Source organism: Apteryx rowi, unplaced genomic scaffold, assembly GCF_003343035.1.
Source record: "Apteryx rowi isolate R43461 unplaced genomic scaffold, aptRow1 scaffold_624, whole genome shotgun sequence".
Taxonomy (NCBI): Eukaryota; Metazoa; Chordata; class Aves; order Apterygiformes; family Apterygidae; genus Apteryx; species Apteryx rowi.
In genome coordinates, this window is record NW_020450899.1 from 48,588 (window position 1) to 66,091 (window position 17,504).

Genomic DNA, 17,504 nt, shown 5'->3' on the forward strand with positions numbered 1-17,504 from the left:
AACAAGATTAGCCCCAAAACCAGTTCCCAAGGAACTCCATCAGCAAAATCTCTCCACTCTAAAAGTTTTCTTTTTAACACAAAGAACTGTAGCCTCTCATTCATCTAGTTCATCACTCCCTTACAGTTTCCTCCCCTTACTAATCCCCATTTTCTGTAGCTTAACTAATGATTTATTACACAGATTATTTCCAGACAAATAAAATTAAATAATCTGGAATTTTACCAGAAAGCAGTACGAGGTTTGTTTGTCACAATGTGTTTTTTGCAAGTTTCTATTTTACTTTATCCCATTTTTCAACAGTTTCCCTATATTCATGGTTTTCCTTCTAAATTCATAATGTTGATGAAACCACAGTTGGCTCATTCACCCTGCCTCTGTTCTCTTAAGTATAGATTTTTTTTTTTTTTGCTGTTCTCCAGTCACATGGGACTATCCCAGGTACTTAATGGACAATTCTGGAAATGCTGTCCTATATCTACCAAGCTATTTTATAAACAACAAAAAAATAGTACAGAAACATTTCATCTTGGCATTTGAGAGAAAAAGAATCAGTTATGATATTGTCTAATAGTTTAAGCAGTTACCTAAATCTCTAAGCAGAGTTATAACCTTGACTAAATGCTTGTTTTAGCGTAATGATGCTTGCTCAGCAATTAGTAGCAGACGCACATTAGTAAAACTTCCCCTGCAGAGTTAACAGCCTATGAATGTGCTTGCCTATGCATGCAATAACAGTATAAAGTCACAACATCTGTACCTACCTTTTACAATATCTATGTATTCAATACAGGACTGTTACAATAAGACCAATGTTTTCCATATAATTGTTACTGCTCAAATAGATTGATTCAGGTGCACATCTAGACCATGTCAGCTTTGAAAAAGATCCCTTTTTTTTGACCCAAACTTTGCAGCTTAGGCCCAACTGTAGTTAGATAGCAATCATACATAGCTACATATACTAGTTTACTTTGTCTTAGACTGTGTTTCATTAGTAACTTCTTCAGGTTTTAGATTCCATCCTATTATGACTGTTATGAATTTTATTTCAGAGGCACTGGGACCACAGAATCAGCACACTAGAACAAAGAAAGATCAGCAAACCTTAGAAACCAAATTTCGACTCTATACAGACAGAACTGAAGAAGGCTGTTTGATTTTGTTTAATCAGTTGGAGACTCTTGACCAATGCAGTTTCAATGCCTCTCTTCCTCTGGTGATGATAGTCCATGGCTGGTCGGTATGAACATACATTTTCTAATTCAAGCTACATTTGACTTGATATACTTTCCTTCTCATTACGCTGGTGCAAAAAGTAACTTCAGAAGAAAGGTTGGGACTAGAAAGATGGTGGATTTCCTTAGCAGCAGTCATGGCTAGAAATAATAAAGTGGATATTCCCCACTGAGATTCTGAAGGAACACTCAACAAGCAATTTTTCATGTGGGAGTCCCATGCCAGGGATTAGATTCAGCCCTGGTTTAAAGCCAGCACAGTTCGAACAAGTAGCTGAATTAATGGGCTATGCCTCTGGAGGACTGAATACCAGTTTCATTTCTCTGATATGTTCACTGCCAGATATTTACAGACTTATTGAAAAGCAGTGCACACAATCTCCCTACATCTCTCTCTCAGGTACGCCTTTAAGGAGAACTTCTCTATAAGCTTTTCAGCTGAAAATAAAGCTCTCAGCATCAATGAATTATCACTGAACTGCTTTCAGTTAAAAAGTTAAAAAAAAGCAAACAACAACAACAAAAAAACTACCAAGAAAAAGCCTCACTCAAATGCATACCAGTACTATGCTAGAGGGAATTCTGATCAGCTTCTCAGCTGAAAATGAAAGGGAGGATAGGAAATCATGTCATTTTAACAGACACTTGATTCTTATAGAACCAGTGTCATCAGGGAAGGTGGTAAAAGGCATCTTTGTGGTACATCTGCAACTATGCAACCAGAGAAACCTTGAATCACACCCTTGATACATATAACTCTCTTAACACAAATAACAGCAGAGCTGACTATGGACAGAATACTGCCATAGACTACTTCAGCCAAGTTTCCCAATTAAGAATTTGTTCAAAACCTATACCATCCTCAAAGTCAAATTACAGACCCAGGCTGTTGCCATTCAAGTCAACTTTCACATTAATTTCACATGCAGAAGTGTTGGGCTCTTAGAGGAAAACATATGGAAACCTGGCTTTGAGATTCTCAAATTCTGTTAAAAGCCCAGAAGAGATTAGGATGTTCTACTAAATCAGTAATACCAACTATCTCTGGCAGGCTAAAAATATTTAGGGACATCATTTAACTGATAGAGCTCACATTACAAGATCTAAAATATTTTACAGTTCTTATATTGATTCTTAATGAATTTTTTGTCCACCAGAAAAATCAAAGATTCTCAGCAATTAAACATGCTGAGGTCCCTAAAATCTAATAATCAGCACTAACCTTCCTTGTTTATATTCTGGCTTTTGTTTCCTTGAGCTTTTCACAGGGAATGTTTGGCAGGGACTGTTTTCTCTTAAAGATTTTTTTTTTAATTCCACTTTTTTTTTTATTGAACAAAACAGGTAGATGGGATATTAGAAGGCTGGATTTGGAAAATGGCAGCAGCTCTGAAGTCTCAGCACAAACAAATCAATGTGATCATTGCAGATTGGCTTACACTTGCTCACCAGCACTATCCCATAGCTGTACAGAATACACGCTACATAGGACAGGAGATAGCAGACTTCCTGGAATGGTTGGAGGTAAGAGTCACCAAAACAAAATGTGTTTCTTTAGGAAACAGATATTTACTTGTTTCTTATGCTTCTACCACAGTTCTGAAATATTATGTTGGTTAATGCAATCTGTTTCAAATCACTTATGTTTCCTCAATACACTGCAAAATTTTCTTCCATAAACTTTCAGATAACTTCATAAAAATTTTATCACACAAGAGAGAAAAGCAAGTAGTCTTATTTATTGAAATACTTTGATATGTATTTAGAGGTGAGATCATTTCAGGCTACTCATTTGCTGCATTCCATTAGCATGTGTGCAGTCAGCTGACATTTTCTTTGAGTTATAAAACTATTCAATAATTCTTCAAGTTCAGAACTCAGTAAAAGAAACTCAGAGGAAGAGCCCTACACTTTGAAAGCGTGCACACATTATCATTTGCAAGTGGTTAATTTAATGAAATGAGTTTGTGATCCGTATTTTATTTCTGGGTTTAATGCAGAATTCAGGCATGACATTGTGCCTAGTTTTTGCCTCAGTTCCCCACAGATTATTCTAAAACAATGGCTTGGAGATCCAGAGTGTAAAGGGAAACCTTTTAAGAGGTCACACATTGCATAACAGATGGCACAGAGGCAGTAATGGGTACAGAGCCATGCTAGAATAGCGGCTACTCATCAAAACCACTGCCATGTAGGGAGCAGTGGCCATGTCTTATAGTTGTTCTATCTATATCAGTAGGTGCCAGACTTGAAAATGATACGCAGGAGTCTGCAAGGGATCTCTGATCTCCAGTACTATTTAAGACAAGACAGAAAGCAAACTACTAGAATGAGAATCACTCATACAAATCACGCATGCTTTGCAACTCTTATTTCGTCTAGCTCTGGTACTAATTCAAGCTCCCCGATTTGAAATGAAGTTATACTTCCTACCTCACAAAGGATTTTTGAATACATTAATTTAAATATGGTGAGGCCTGAGGAAGGGAAAAATACTTCAAAGCTGAGAGATTTGTAGCAAATATCATTGAAAAATGAAACTGCTTTCAACAGGAATAGTAAGGGTAGAAGAAGTTATCAGATACAGTGCCCAGTTAGGGAGAGGGCAGAAGAACCAGTGTCAACATTTTTCTTTGTGACATTACAAGAAATCTTTGCTCTTGTTCAAATGTAGTCTAAGTTGCTGAACACCTAAAGTCACATATTGAAGCTGTTTAATTATTGAATGAGTCAAATGGTGGACTTCATTCAGTTCCCAGGAGGACACACCACATCATCAACAAAAATGACAGTCAGTGATTTCTCCAGTGTCAGTAAACAAATCAAGGCTTGAATAAATGACTTTTTGCTACAGCACTGTACATAGCTTCTCTTACGCCATGACACGTAGCAGGATTTAAATAGACCATCACTTTTCAGAGTATTCAATTCACTTGAGAGGGTGTTCAAGTAGTAAACATCCCTTTTGTTGAAAAGCACCCCCAGTGAATTTAATGGTAAAAACCCTTCATTCCAATTCTTCCAACTCTCGTGACTGTCTTTCTGCTGTGCTTCCCTCTGCTTACACCCAGCAGAGTACTTGGAATATCCTCATCAGAAGTAACAAAAGCTGCAGTGCTGTGCAACATTTTAATCAAGAATAAAAATAAAGCAAATCTTAGGGCTCTTAGTCCAAGAGTTACCAGGGCATGATCTCTAGCTCAATAACATCTGTCAAGAAAGCTATAAGAGCTGCTCCTCCCGCAAAGAAAGGCTGACAACTTCCACCTCATCTTCACAAGAGACAGGTATAGAGGCTGCAAAGGGATTCCACTGGGACAGGCAATATCCACATTGAAATGAAAACAGAGGTTTGCCTTTCCTGCAAGAAAAAAAATGCCATATTTTTCTTTACAAGTCAGAAAAAATTTGAGCCTTGTAGCTCACATGAAAGGCTTAAGACCTAGATAGCACTCATTACATAGAGAGAAGGGCCTGAGGTCAGTTCTGCTTCAATAGGCTTGTTTCAGATCCAATACCCAGTTTTGTACAAACCAGTCCAAGAAACATCATTGCCATATCTTACACTTAAGCATGTCTAATGAATGTTGTGATACTTTGGCTTCTAATTTGGCTTGTATTAGTATCTCAGACAAAAGAAGCAATGGCACCTTCAACACTTTCTATAAAGTTTGGGGCTTTGGGTTTTTTTTTGTTTTATATGCTGAATTTAAAGGATAGCTATCCAGGTTATAGCCATAGGAAAGTTGCAGACAACAATGCTACCTTTTCATCACTTGCAAAAAATAGCAACAAAAATCCTACCATCTTCATGTATGGTTTTCCTGAACAAAGCACATAAGTAGCAGTGCCCAAATGCATGGTATTTTCCCGATGTGCGAAAAAGAGGAAAAGAACAGCCAGCCAGCCAGGAAAGTTAGCGCGTGACTGATGCACCTCATTTGACATCCAGCATCAACATACAAATTTCTTGTATTATAATTCATGGCATTCCTAGCTTGTAATAAGTGTTTTGCCCGTTTAATTTTCACATTTTCTGCATCTAAATCAAGCTGCTGCTGTCTTCCAGGAATCCATTCAATTTTCCAGAAGCAAGGTTCATCTAATTGGGTACAGCCTAGGAGCTCATGTTTCAGGGTTTGCTGGCAGTTATATTAGTGGTACAAACAAGCTCGGAAGAATTACAGGTAAAAAAAATATTTATAACTTCAATAAAAATAACAGCCAACTAGTTTCTTTGCTCAAGTTACATAGATATTTGACATATACTTTACATTAAAACTAAAAACTCTTCATTGCTATTTTTATTAATCGCACGGATAGTGTTGCTCATGCTGGAATTTTAATTATAGCTGCTGGCTAAGGTTTGTATTTAATTTTCTTTTCAGACTCATGTCTCTAGCTAAATCCATGCTGTATGTAGTCTCCTTTTCCAACAGCATCCACTCCAAACTGTAAAATACTCACACATGGGCAACTTAATCTACTTCTGTAACACTTTAAACTCAATGAGAGTATGCAAGTGTGCTTCAATGGAAGGGTGTTTACAACTGTATGGACTGTAAATACCATCCTGTATGTGTAGAGAGAAAATTTTAGTAAGGAAAAGTGTGGCTATATTTTAATAAGTAAAACATGATAGAGAGCTCTAATATGCCCTTAAGGGAAGACTGTTTCATATGATATAATCTAGAAGAGCCCACAAACACATTTTTAACCTGTATGCCAGGGGTGGGGGAAATAAGATCCAAGGTTTTGATCAGACCAATAACTCCAAAGGAGCTATTGGAGGACCAGATTCTCAGTGTCTTCCTAAAACAAAGCTCCTTTTACTTACTTGGTGGTACAAACTTACAAAAGCTTCCTGTCATTCCGTCCCTACATGACCAAGACTAAATCCACGCATAGTCTGAAGTTCAAACATATGTCCCTCCAAGCTGCCTTCCTCTACGTGCCACCCCCCTTGGAGAGATGCCAAATTACCTGCAGAACCGTTTAATAGCCTTGTCAGCATCTGCCACCAGCATCATGGGGGTGTCTCAAGCTGGGGAAATGCAACAACACACAGGTGTGTTCACTCAGTTCACCACCTGATTACTGCTATTTCAGAAAAACTGCAGTTAGCAGTGATACATGCAGAAAAAACACATTGTCCAAATGCTTGATAAAGTCACACTGCACACTTTCAAATGCTTTTCCTTTTTAGCTGTATTGCCTTTTTTTTTTTTTTTTTTTTTTTTAATCTCAACAGCCCCATAGCTATTGAATAGCAATGTTTGCCACAGTTTAGAAGTTTCTCCCACTGGTAGAAATTAGGATGAAAATCTACTGAAAACACTTTTCAAAATAAAGTAGCGTCTCACAGTATTTCTAGTTATGATCTTCCCTACCTCAATCCAAACTACAACATATGGAATACACAAGCACAGGGACTAGAAAACAAACCAAAGATTCAAGTTGTATATTGTTTGAATTTATCTTGTATTCATTCCCAGTAACACCTTAAACTAAAGGTTAGTTACCAATTTTGGATCTCCTTTAATCACTATCCTGACCCAAAACCTATTCTTTTGAGCTTCAGTAGTCCCATTCAGTAATATCTTCATCATTAGCAACTCATTTTAAAAAGAAAATTACATTAAGGAAATCATCTAGCTGTGCTTGAGCTTTCAATTGTGGTACACTGCTTTTACAGTGAATTGAAGCCAATTCCCTTGTGACAAAATTATAGTCCTGGATTATATTTTACAAGAAGCATATCATTAGAATATTCCTAATAGATGCTTAAAGTAAACATAAAAGTTAACCAGAACACTTGATTGTGCTGACTAGTGGCATTTTGAGCCTCCTGTAATATTTTGTAATTGTACTAATTGAGTGCAATGAAAATACACTTATGAGGCTATTGATATACTGCATACAATACCACATTAACGCACAGCGACAGCTTAAAAGAAAAAAATAAAAAAGTGCATCTTACATGAGGACTGCATCAGCTACAATGTTTAAATTGTAAAGGGAAAACATTTTACTTTAATCTGGTCTAGGAGCAAGGCAGACAGACACAACAATAGTTTGAAGTCCCAAATCTGATCTTGGATTCATTGTCACATACCATAGTGTGTCCTATACAACCAGCTCTTGTGACAGGACCCGCATGCCAAGAAGCTGATTTTATATCACACATTGTGATATTACACCTGTGTATACACTCAAGGACACGAGCTCACCAGCATTGCTTGTTCAGACCATATTAGTACATCAAATCATCATAATGGATAAATAAAAACATTAGAACATATTATAATAGTTATATCTATTTTTCAGCAAAAATTACTCAGACTTTAACAATAACCTCCAGAAATTCACAATGATTAAAAGTATTAAAAATAAATAAATAAAGGCACACAGGATGGCATCCTTACTTGTATTGCCTATACCTTCAGTCTTGTTCAGTTACATCTACGCAATTTCATTAGTCCATAGTATTGACAGAAGAATATGAAATTTAGAAACTGGTTCTCAAAGACAAAAAGCAGCTTTAAACTATAGGGGCAGTCCCTTTTCATAAATCAGTTCCCCCAAAAGCACTTTACAAAAGCATCTAGTAAACTAAAACCAACAGGCTTCCCCAAGCAGAATATTATTTTTCAGAACACAATAATAAATTGCCTTAAATCTTTTAATGTTGAAAAGTTATTATAAATAATATGTAGCAGATATAGAACTCTTTTGATCCACAAGTAAAGCTTTATAAAGCTTCAGATTCCAAATGTGGGCTAAAAGTCAACCTTGTTGTGGGACTGCTGTCTTCACAAGGGCCTCTGAAATGTGTGACCTCTAGAGCATGAAAGAACAAAATTAAGCAAACATTCCTCAAGAGACAAAGCAGTAATGAGCATGGTTTGTCTATAACAAACACATCTATCTCTTTGGGCCAATGTCCTTGTGCGTGTAGCAGTTACAGCGTCTATGTTTACTTTACCTTTTGGTGTAACCATGTACCCTCTGCAAGGCAAGTGCTTCGCATTGTTTCTATAAATTACTTCAGTAAAATTACCAGTGCTGTCAGTTTTTTAATATTTATCACAGACTTCTTTCATAACAGTAAAAGAAGAGCCCATCTGTACTATATCACAACTGGATTATTGCATTTATTGCAGGCCTTGACCCTGCTGGTCCCCTGTTTGAAGGAATGTCACCAACAGACCGTTTATCTCCAGATGATGCAAACTTTGTAGATGCAATTCATACATTCACTAAGCAGCACATGGGTCTCAGTGTTGGCATCAAACAGCCTGTGGCCCATTTTGACTTTTACCCCAACGGAGGCACCTTTCAGCCTGGCTGTCACATCATGCATATGTATAATCACATTGCACAGTACGGAATCACTGGTAAGAACCAACGGGACAAAAAAGGAAGAAGTATTGCACCTGGACTGACAATATCTCCAGGAAACTTTACATATCTCTATGGACTTAAAACAGTATCTGTGGGAGTATTATCTCCCATTGTATGCGAGGCAGTTTCTTTTCTAGAAATCGGTTATCTGACTTTTACATATATTGAGCTCACTCTTTTCCTACTGACTCCAGTAAGAAATTTGGCTCCTTAGCACTTCTGAAAATGAGGCCATGAGCAGCCGCCTGCTGTCAAGTACTTTGGAATAATTTCAAAGGTATTTGTTTTGGTGGTAGAGGAAATGAGAAAACTTGTTCTAATTAAGTCAGATTCATCTAGTGTGCAATTAATTATTTCAAATCAAATAAAACACAATGCTGTACTACTCATCTCCTTAATTCACCTTTCTCCCTGTCCTTCAGCTGTGCAGCAGATGATGCTCTCTCTAGGACCTGACTGCCAATGTTCCAGGCTGTTTTATATATAGAAGCCCAGTTCTGATGTACCTAAATGTAAATGTACAGAGAAATTGATGCAACATACTGCAGAGATAAGGCACTGATGTACAGTGACGATTCACTGAAAAAACACAAATAAGTACTTTTCACCCAGCATACTGCACTGCCAAAAATTTCTCAGTTATCATCACACTATCAAAAAAGCAGGCCTTACTTGTTAGCAGATAATTCATGGAAAAAAATGAAGCCAGGCATGAGCTAGAAAGATTGTTAGTGAAGACATGTAGAACAGTCCACTGTGATACATCCCAATTACACAGAATAAAATAATTGTCATAATTTGATGATACTGAAAGAAGGAAAAAGACAGACTTATTTCTCATGTATATATAAGTATTTAATACATGAAAAGTCTGAAAAGATTGCATGTAGCAGGATATTGTATTTCATATTGACCTGAGCAGCCAGGACAATGAAATCAAGGTACAAATTTACAGTCTTGTACTAGCAGGCTATACTGTGTTAAGCAGCAAATTACGGCAATCTATTTAATTTTACTAATATGATTGTTCAGCCAGCAATGTTTGGATCATTTTAAAAGATCGCTACATGTATGATTACTGAGACAAAAATCATGATGTTTCAGTAGTAAAGTGGGGAAAGAACAATAACACATACAAAGCTGCTTACTGTATTCCTCTCTAATTGGCATAGGAAATAGGAACAAGGGCATATAAGGCTCTGTTGTGATTTTTTTCTAGGCATCACTCAAACTGTGAAATGCGCCCACGAGAGGTCGGTTCACCTGTTCATCGACTCCCTGCTTCACAAGGACAAGCAAAGCACAGCCTACTGGTGCAACGACATCAGCACCTTCGACCGAGGAATGTGCCTGAGCTGCCGGAAGAGCCGCTGCAACACCCTGGGCTACCACATCCGAGAGGAAAGGCTCCCCAAAAGCAGACGACTCTTTCTGAAGACCAGAGCGCATATGCCTTTCAAAGGTTTGTGGGAACGCTTGTCGCAGTCTCCGGACTGGTAACCAAGTGTGAGAACAAGCCTAGGCTCTGTGATCCTGTTTACTTGTTTACTAACGCGTATAAAATCTACGGGGACCATCGTCCCGCTGCGGCAGCAGAGCGTCCTGGTAGGCTGCCCACGTGCCCTTTCATCAAGGTCCTGGCTGTTAGTATTTCTATGGGAAAAAGCATGTTGCAAACTTACCACACACTCTGGATTGATGGCCTCTGACCTGCTCTGGGTCCTGATCGACAGGATTTTCCTGCAATAATTGTTCCGTTTGAGTTTATTATAACGCATGCAGGCTTACAGCCAAGCCAAAAAGGCAGCATAATTGCTCCAGCAGGCCTGTAAAACTTCTTATTCTGAGTATGACCAAATTTTGTCTGTAATTAGTCTATGAGAAGACACACAAATTATTACTTTTCAAGCAACAGACAGACAAGAGAATAGCACGCATTTTCCATAGGACCGAATTGTAGCGCTAAAATAAAGCGACTCGAGCTTGATCTCCATTAAATTACTTCATCAAGAGAACAATGCACCAGTTCTCTCCCTGAGCTCGGGGAGACGACCAGTGCGGTACCTCACGCGCGTCGCACCCCCTCAGCGAGCGGCGCCGCGCGCGGCGCTGTGAGGGCGCGCGACGCCACCGCGCCCAGCGGCCGTTGGGCGGCCGCGCCCCTCCACCTGCCGCGGGCCCCGCGCGGCGCCCCTCCCCCGCCGCGCTGAGGGGCCGCCGCCGCCTGCCGCGGCGCGGGGGGGGCTCGGCCCGCGCGCTGCCCCCCCGGAGAAGCTAAAAACTGTTCTGTGAGGTACTTTTAAATCAACTCCGAGAGTTTTCCACTGATCCAGCTCCGAAGTACACGGCAGTCACTCCGGCGGGGTCTTGCTCAGCCATCAGAGACCCGGCATAGCTGAATCTGACAAATCTCTTGCACTTGTTTTAAAACACCACAGGAAGCTGCTTAGAATTCCGAAATTTTAAAGACCACATACAGTTCCTGCTTTTATTTGGGTTCGGTACAGTTAGGTCGCCGTCAGACTCGGGCGAGTGCACTGCTCCGACGGTGTGCAGCCCTCCAGCTCCTGCGCCTGGGCAGCGAGGATGAGCCTCAGTATCGTTTTCCTCCCTGTACACAGGGATGGATATTTTACCACAGGCTTAAATTATGTTCTGGTGGCTTTGATTTCAGTTTTTAAAGATGCTGCATTTTTATTCTTGGAACTGATTTTGAATAAATAAATAAATAAATAAATAGATGTGTTCATGGCACATATCGAAATATCAGTGGCCCAAACAATAGTTTCCTTTCACGGAAGTCCCAAAACGAGCCAGCAACTGTGGGACGATCGGTATGAAGTGATCTTTGTCACTCTCGGGGAAATGTTTGAAGCACAAAGAGAAGAAATCTGAGAAACTCAGCATTATACTTCACAATCCTCCACATTTCTTTAGAAAACTTGACATTTCATTTTTCAATTTAATGGCATTATGTTCTGGAGTACACTTCAAAAGAAAAAAAATTATTGCAAAGAAGTTAACATTTATAATAATGCTGTGATGGGACCCTAAGTCAACCAGAGGTTTTTACATAGATATGCTCTCACCTTTCTCCTTAAAATGAGGCTATGTTTTATTAGAACACATACTGTAACAGCGAACTTTTACAATAGAGAAAGCTCAGAGCAAGACTGAGCAGTAATAAAAGTGATTTGTAAACAAGCTCAGCCTACTTTGTCCTCATTAGGTTTGCTTTGTGGTTGGCAGCAAACAACCAGCCATATTTTTTTCTGCTGAGTAGCACCTTTTCAAAAGAAAAGGCGTTATTTCCTAGTTATTATGTTAGCAAACAACAACAACAAAAAGGGATAGCTTCTCTAACAAATGCCTTCCTTTGCAAAAAGTCCCCATGCTACACAAAAAAACAATCTATGCACATATATAAAAAGATTACTCTGAACAGTTCAGTGGAGTCATTCTCAGAAGTGACATTACCTGGTAAGCGTGAAACGAGTGAGAAGAAATGAGGAAAAAGCACCTATCTATATGATAACTGCAGTGCAATAATGGTTAACAGAATGGTTTCCTGTGTGTAATTTGACCAGGTGACAAGGATAAAACACACCTCTAATTTTTCCCAGATACTCTACGGCCTTTGTTAATAAAAATTATTTTTGGTTCCGTTCCTTAGTATCTAAATTTATTATTTTTGTTGAGAAGCAGGCTGGCAGAGAGCGAAACCACATTTTGCACTGTAGAAATATTTTAGAGCTGAGTAATGTCAACCTGCTTTAGAAAATCTCCAATATCATTGCACGCCTGGCTTTATTTTTATATGGTTGTGACTGTAACAGTGATTAATCAGAAACATAAACGGTATGCCCTAATCGTGGTATCTAAAATGCAGTGCCAGTCACCAAAAAGTTATTTAGAAAATAACAGATCTGATATTGGTGTTGAAAGTAGATAAAGAGCCATCATTGCTCAGGTATCTTCAGGTCAAAGGTACAGACATCATTACTCAACAATAACTTTTCCATAGTAAATCTAAACTGCTACAGCCCAAACCCTTGTCTTTCACCAAGCAGGTAAGCATTGAACATTCAGATCTAGCTGACAGTATCTATGTGCACATGGCCTCTAACTGTAGGGTTTTTTATTTATTTACTAAATATCAAACTGCTCATAATCAGTATAGTGATGATGCCCAGGCATTCTTTATTCTCAAATTTTTTTAATTTCAAAGACTTTCCTAAACACTCTTCTTCTGCAAACCACCAAACCTCAAAGCACTAATGACATATTTCTATAGCAATGTGCTGAACAAAGTCATATTGTTAACAGATGCATGTTAAGCACAATGTATCATTATGCAGTCAAGGAAAGTTTGTGAGTCATCTGTTTTGCAGGGAGATTTTCTAGCTGTTCAGAGAAAAAGGCTGGCAACACTGCACAGAGCCTCCAATCTGTATCATACATCTCTAACCATGTCCAGTCACAAGGACTCATCCCTGGTTAGATGGAGGATTTGCCAGAAATTCTCAGTTATATTTTAAAAAAGCTGAAATATTTCCCAAGAAATAATGTTTTATCCTACAAAAGGAACTCTGTCCAGCTTTCCTCTTTTCCCCTCCTTTAAATAGAGGAACAGGGCTCTAAAACCCTAAGGGATAATACAGCACAGCAACAATCAATGTTGATGTTTTAATTGCAACAAGTCTGTTTAAAAGATAACATAAAAATGTGAATCAAGTTTCTGCTTTGAAGGGCAAATTTCTTTTGCCAGACAAATCTATAGCTTCTTTGACCATTCATCTTCTCACTTTGCAAATTCTTTTCTACAGTCTATCACTATCAGTTCAAGATCCATTTCATCAATGAAATCCAAGAAAAGCAGGTAGACCCAACTTTTACCATCTCTCTGACAGGCACTAAAGAGGATGCCAAAAACCTGCCCATCACACTGTGAGTATTTGATACCTTATGCCATCTTATGAATGAGAAAACAGGCCAATTTCTAGTACCTTAGCATTTACGTAATAATGCTATGAATGAACTGTTTTAGTACAGTTATCAAGTGGAGATGAACAGGAAATTGTTACCAAGTCATCTCTTCATCCACACCCCCTAAAACCCATGAAACTTCACAATGCTCATACAGTTGAAAAGTATGAAATAACTCTATAAAATAAACCTGGTAATCTTGGAAGTTCTCTGAATGTTAAGTATCCTGTCCTGTTATGTTCAGCTCATGCCGTGGCTAAGACATGTTTTTTATTAAAACACAAATACATAGTGTGTATATATACACATAGAAGCAGATGTAATTCTGGTAAAGAATTTAGGATATTTCTGCTGAAGGACTCTGTATCTGTATTAACAAAAGCAAAGGCAATAGGATGGGTCAGCCTTTGCTCCTGTAGACAAAGGCCTAGCCTTGCTTTTCTATTGCTGTCAGAAACTGCTGCTGCTTTACCAAGTGTCTAAGTTTCTCCCACTTCTGCTTTTTTTCTAGCAGGTTGTCATATTTCACCACTTGACTTACCTGGAGAAAAAGCAGACAAATCAATGTTCTCCTGGAGAAGGGAGAGGACTCCTCTTTGGTTTTAAAGAGAAGAATTTCTTTTCTCCACATTAATCCGTATTAACTAAGATAGCATTATTCTGTTTTTATTTTCTGTAGAATTGAAGGTATTAATGGGAATAAAACTTACTCTTTTCTCATCACACTGGACACTGATATTGGTGAACTAATAATGATCAAGTTCAAATGGGAAGGAACAGCAGTTTGGGAAAACATCTGGGACACAGTTCAAACTATAATTCCCTGGACAAAAGGCACCCGTCGACCAGGGCTTATAGTGAAGACGATACGAGTAAAAGCAGGTGAAACACAGCAAAAGTAAGTGTAATGAAAACACAAATTTTCTGTAAAAATAAAACAGAAATTTGGCACACAGCTTTATCCTAGATGAGATACAAACATCTGAGTCCCAGCAGTCACACCAATGCTGAATTTATCCAGGTACAGCTTCTGGCTTTCTGGTTCTTCACCTCAGTTCACGCTGTGTGATTTTTTAAGTGACTTGTGAAAGGAATTTTTTTGTTCTCAGGTCAGAAAGGAATAGTGTAAAGTAGTAACTAGCATGTTTTCCTCTGCATGCCCTCTGCAAAGTGGATGGATTACCAGCTTGAGTAAAAATACCACTTATGTTCTGGCTCACTCTTGCCACTAATCTGAGTTTAAGGCAGAGTAACCTTGGGTGACAAAGTTTTGTTGATACTTGGGAATAGAGGATAGAGAAGGATTTAGGACCCAGGTCCAAGGAAGAATCTTAGTGAGCACTGCAGTGGAAACATACTACACAACTGATGACAATTTTTTCCTTATTTTTAGAATGTGTTCATCTCACTCCATAAGGAGTGTACAAAATTCCAAAGAAGAGACAATGCAAGATATATTGAATTCAAAATTAAGGCCATGAAAATTGAAATTCTTACTTACAGAAATATGCCAAATCTTAATTATTTGCCTTTCAATAGCTACTTCATAGAGAAACTCAGTAACATCATTCTTAAAAGTCCACAACAGAAGAATCACACACAGAACTAAGCAGTCATCAATCTGATTTTTCGTTGCATTCACAGAGGTTAACAGTTTTATGATAAATTTCATTTATTTTTGTCTCTCATTCATGTTACGCCAATCTGACCTCTGATAGTTGATAATGAGTTACTAAACTGTGCAAACTAAAAAGCCTTGTAGAAGAGGTTCCTGGAGTGCTAAACTGCAGAAGCAAAATTTCAGCTACAGACAGGATGAAATTTCTATAGTGGGCAAACAGAATCTGAGCAGTCCTGGGAGAAAAAGAAGAAAAAAAATCCATACTTCTACACACCACACCTTCACTGGTATTTGACAACCATTTGTGCACTCTGGTTGTGCTTTTTTTCAAAAATAAGTGACATTAATTTTGTCAGGGAACTCTGAAGTAGCACCATGCAGCAGTTTTCCAGAGAAAAAGCTTCTGAATGCAAAGTCAAGTCTCTTGTTTTTTTGTGCTGATTGCTTTGGAACTGGACCACCAAGTCTGAGTGGTGCTGTTCTTTACATACAGCAATATTAATAACACTTTTGAAACTGGTTATTCTCACAGGGGAATTCTGGCCAGAAGATAGAATAACAAAACTTGTAATGATCCCCACAGCTTTAATCCTTTGAAAAATTTTAAATGAGCATTTTAATTAAGGTTAATGAGAAAGCATGTCTTACCTTGTAACTGTGGCTCAGTCTCAGAAGGTGTTTTTCCTTGCTAGAATCTCTTTCTCACCAGCACCAACTGTAACTACTGCAGATTTTCAGTGGAGCAGTACTTGTTGGCAGAGCTGCATCTCCTTGATATGACATAGAAGACAAATAAGACAAAGTGATCTAAAGAGAATTTTTCATACTGCAACCAGCCGGGGCTTTGGGGGGTGGGGGGGGGAGAGAGGAAATCGTATTTACTTGTTCTTTTTGTCCTTACTGAAAATGTATTTTGTGGGTATTTTCCTCCTCCTAACCCAGCACTTCCAGTATGCTGTAGCCATAAAAAATAAGTCTGTTTCTGTTACATCTTATGCTGTTTTTAAAGCAGTGATGCCAAATCAGTACTGACCTAGCTGCCAAGATAAATTAAAGCATAGTATACACTATAAATTAGAGAGCCCTATTTAGAAAGAGATTTTGTACCTTGAGAAGAAAGGTATGCAGACTGAAAGAATTTCAGATATAGTCATTTTTCTAACCAAAAAGCTATTCTCCAATAGTGCTTATATGTCAATAACATGGCACAAGCCAATTCTGCTTATGTGCTACTTAGGGAGTCCCAGTAAAGAGGTAACTGAGATGGGGAGTTATTACACTATCATAAAATAATGTGGGTATCTTTAGACACCTAATGCTCTTTAGAAGATCTTTGCTGTAAGCAGAAGTGGGAGTTTGTGCCAAGATTTTAGTATGTGCTGATTACATGCTGTTTTCTTTCTGTGCAATCTGAGAATGTAAATAACACTACTGTTGCAATGCTGTAGTAATGCTTGGGGGTGAATGAAAGATTATTAGGTGATTCTGAAAGGAGGAATGAAGAATGCTCAAGGAAAAGATTTTCTTCAAAAAAAAAAAGGGTAGGTAGATTTTGGTCTTCTTGGAAAGACCGAAACCATGTATCTAAGAATTAGCAAGCTTGGAATTTAAATATCAAAAATACTAGAAAACACACGTCTTTTCAGTTGTCTTGTGCTTTCTTGAGAATTTGAACAGACTGTTGATAGTATTTTCTGTATGTGCACTTACCTTTACTAATTCGCATTGCTCATGGTATTCATATACACAATAAATTTGCATACACAATTGTGCATACACAATATACACAGTAAATACACAGGGTACAATTTAGCAGAACAGCATGTTGTGTATGATATCAAAAAGAAACAGAGCAGTCATGTACTCAGCACATGGGAATCACACTCCTCTTACTCTGCACCTAATATCTGGCTGCCAGATACATCTCTCTCCTCACAAGCCTGTAAAACCAATGAGATACCTTCCTGTAAAGACAGGATGAAGAAAATGAAAGTCAGAACAGAGTGCAAACTTTTATACTGAGTGTCCCTAAAAAGTAACATTATACTTACACGTTGTATTTTCTTTCTAGAATGACATTTTGTTCTCAAAGCATTGACAACATTCACCTTCATCCAGCCCAAGAGAAAACATTTGTGAGATGTGAAGATCGCTTTCCAAAACAAAACAGAAAGTTTACATGAGCAAGAACACAAAAAACTACTCACCAAAATACTATACATCTAGTAAAACATTTTAAAAATACAGAGTTATTT

General features: G+C 38.2%; 1 protein-coding gene across 1 annotated transcript; it reads left to right on the plus strand.

The window, feature by feature from the left end:
* Window positions 1–1,030: 1,030 nt before the first annotated feature.
* Window positions 1,031–17,432, plus strand: LIPC (lipase C, hepatic type). The gene is made up of 8 exons (XM_026084019.1): window positions 1,031–1,243; window positions 2,583–2,762; window positions 5,308–5,425; window positions 8,402–8,635; window positions 9,862–10,104; window positions 13,469–13,589; window positions 14,308–14,526; window positions 17,321–17,432. Exons 1-8 carry the CDS (start codon window positions 1,031–1,033, stop codon window positions 17,430–17,432), a joined length of 1,440 nt encoding a protein of 479 aa, XP_025939804.1.
* The last annotated feature ends 72 nt before the right edge of the window (window positions 17,433–17,504 follow it).

Bases quoted from the DNA above. Each gene is read 5' to 3' on its own strand.
- LIPC (XM_026084019.1), top strand. From the start codon at position 1,031: ATGACTGTTATGAATTTTATTTCAGAGGCACTGGGACCACAGAATCAG. The intron at 10,105-13,468 runs GTTTGTGGGAAC...TCTTTTCTACAG, and splicing joins AGCGCATATGCCTTTCAAAG to TCTATCACTATCAGTTCAAG. The intron at 14,527-17,320 runs GTAAGTGTAATG...TTTTCTTTCTAG, and splicing joins GCAGGTGAAACACAGCAAAA to AATGACATTTTGTTCTCAAA.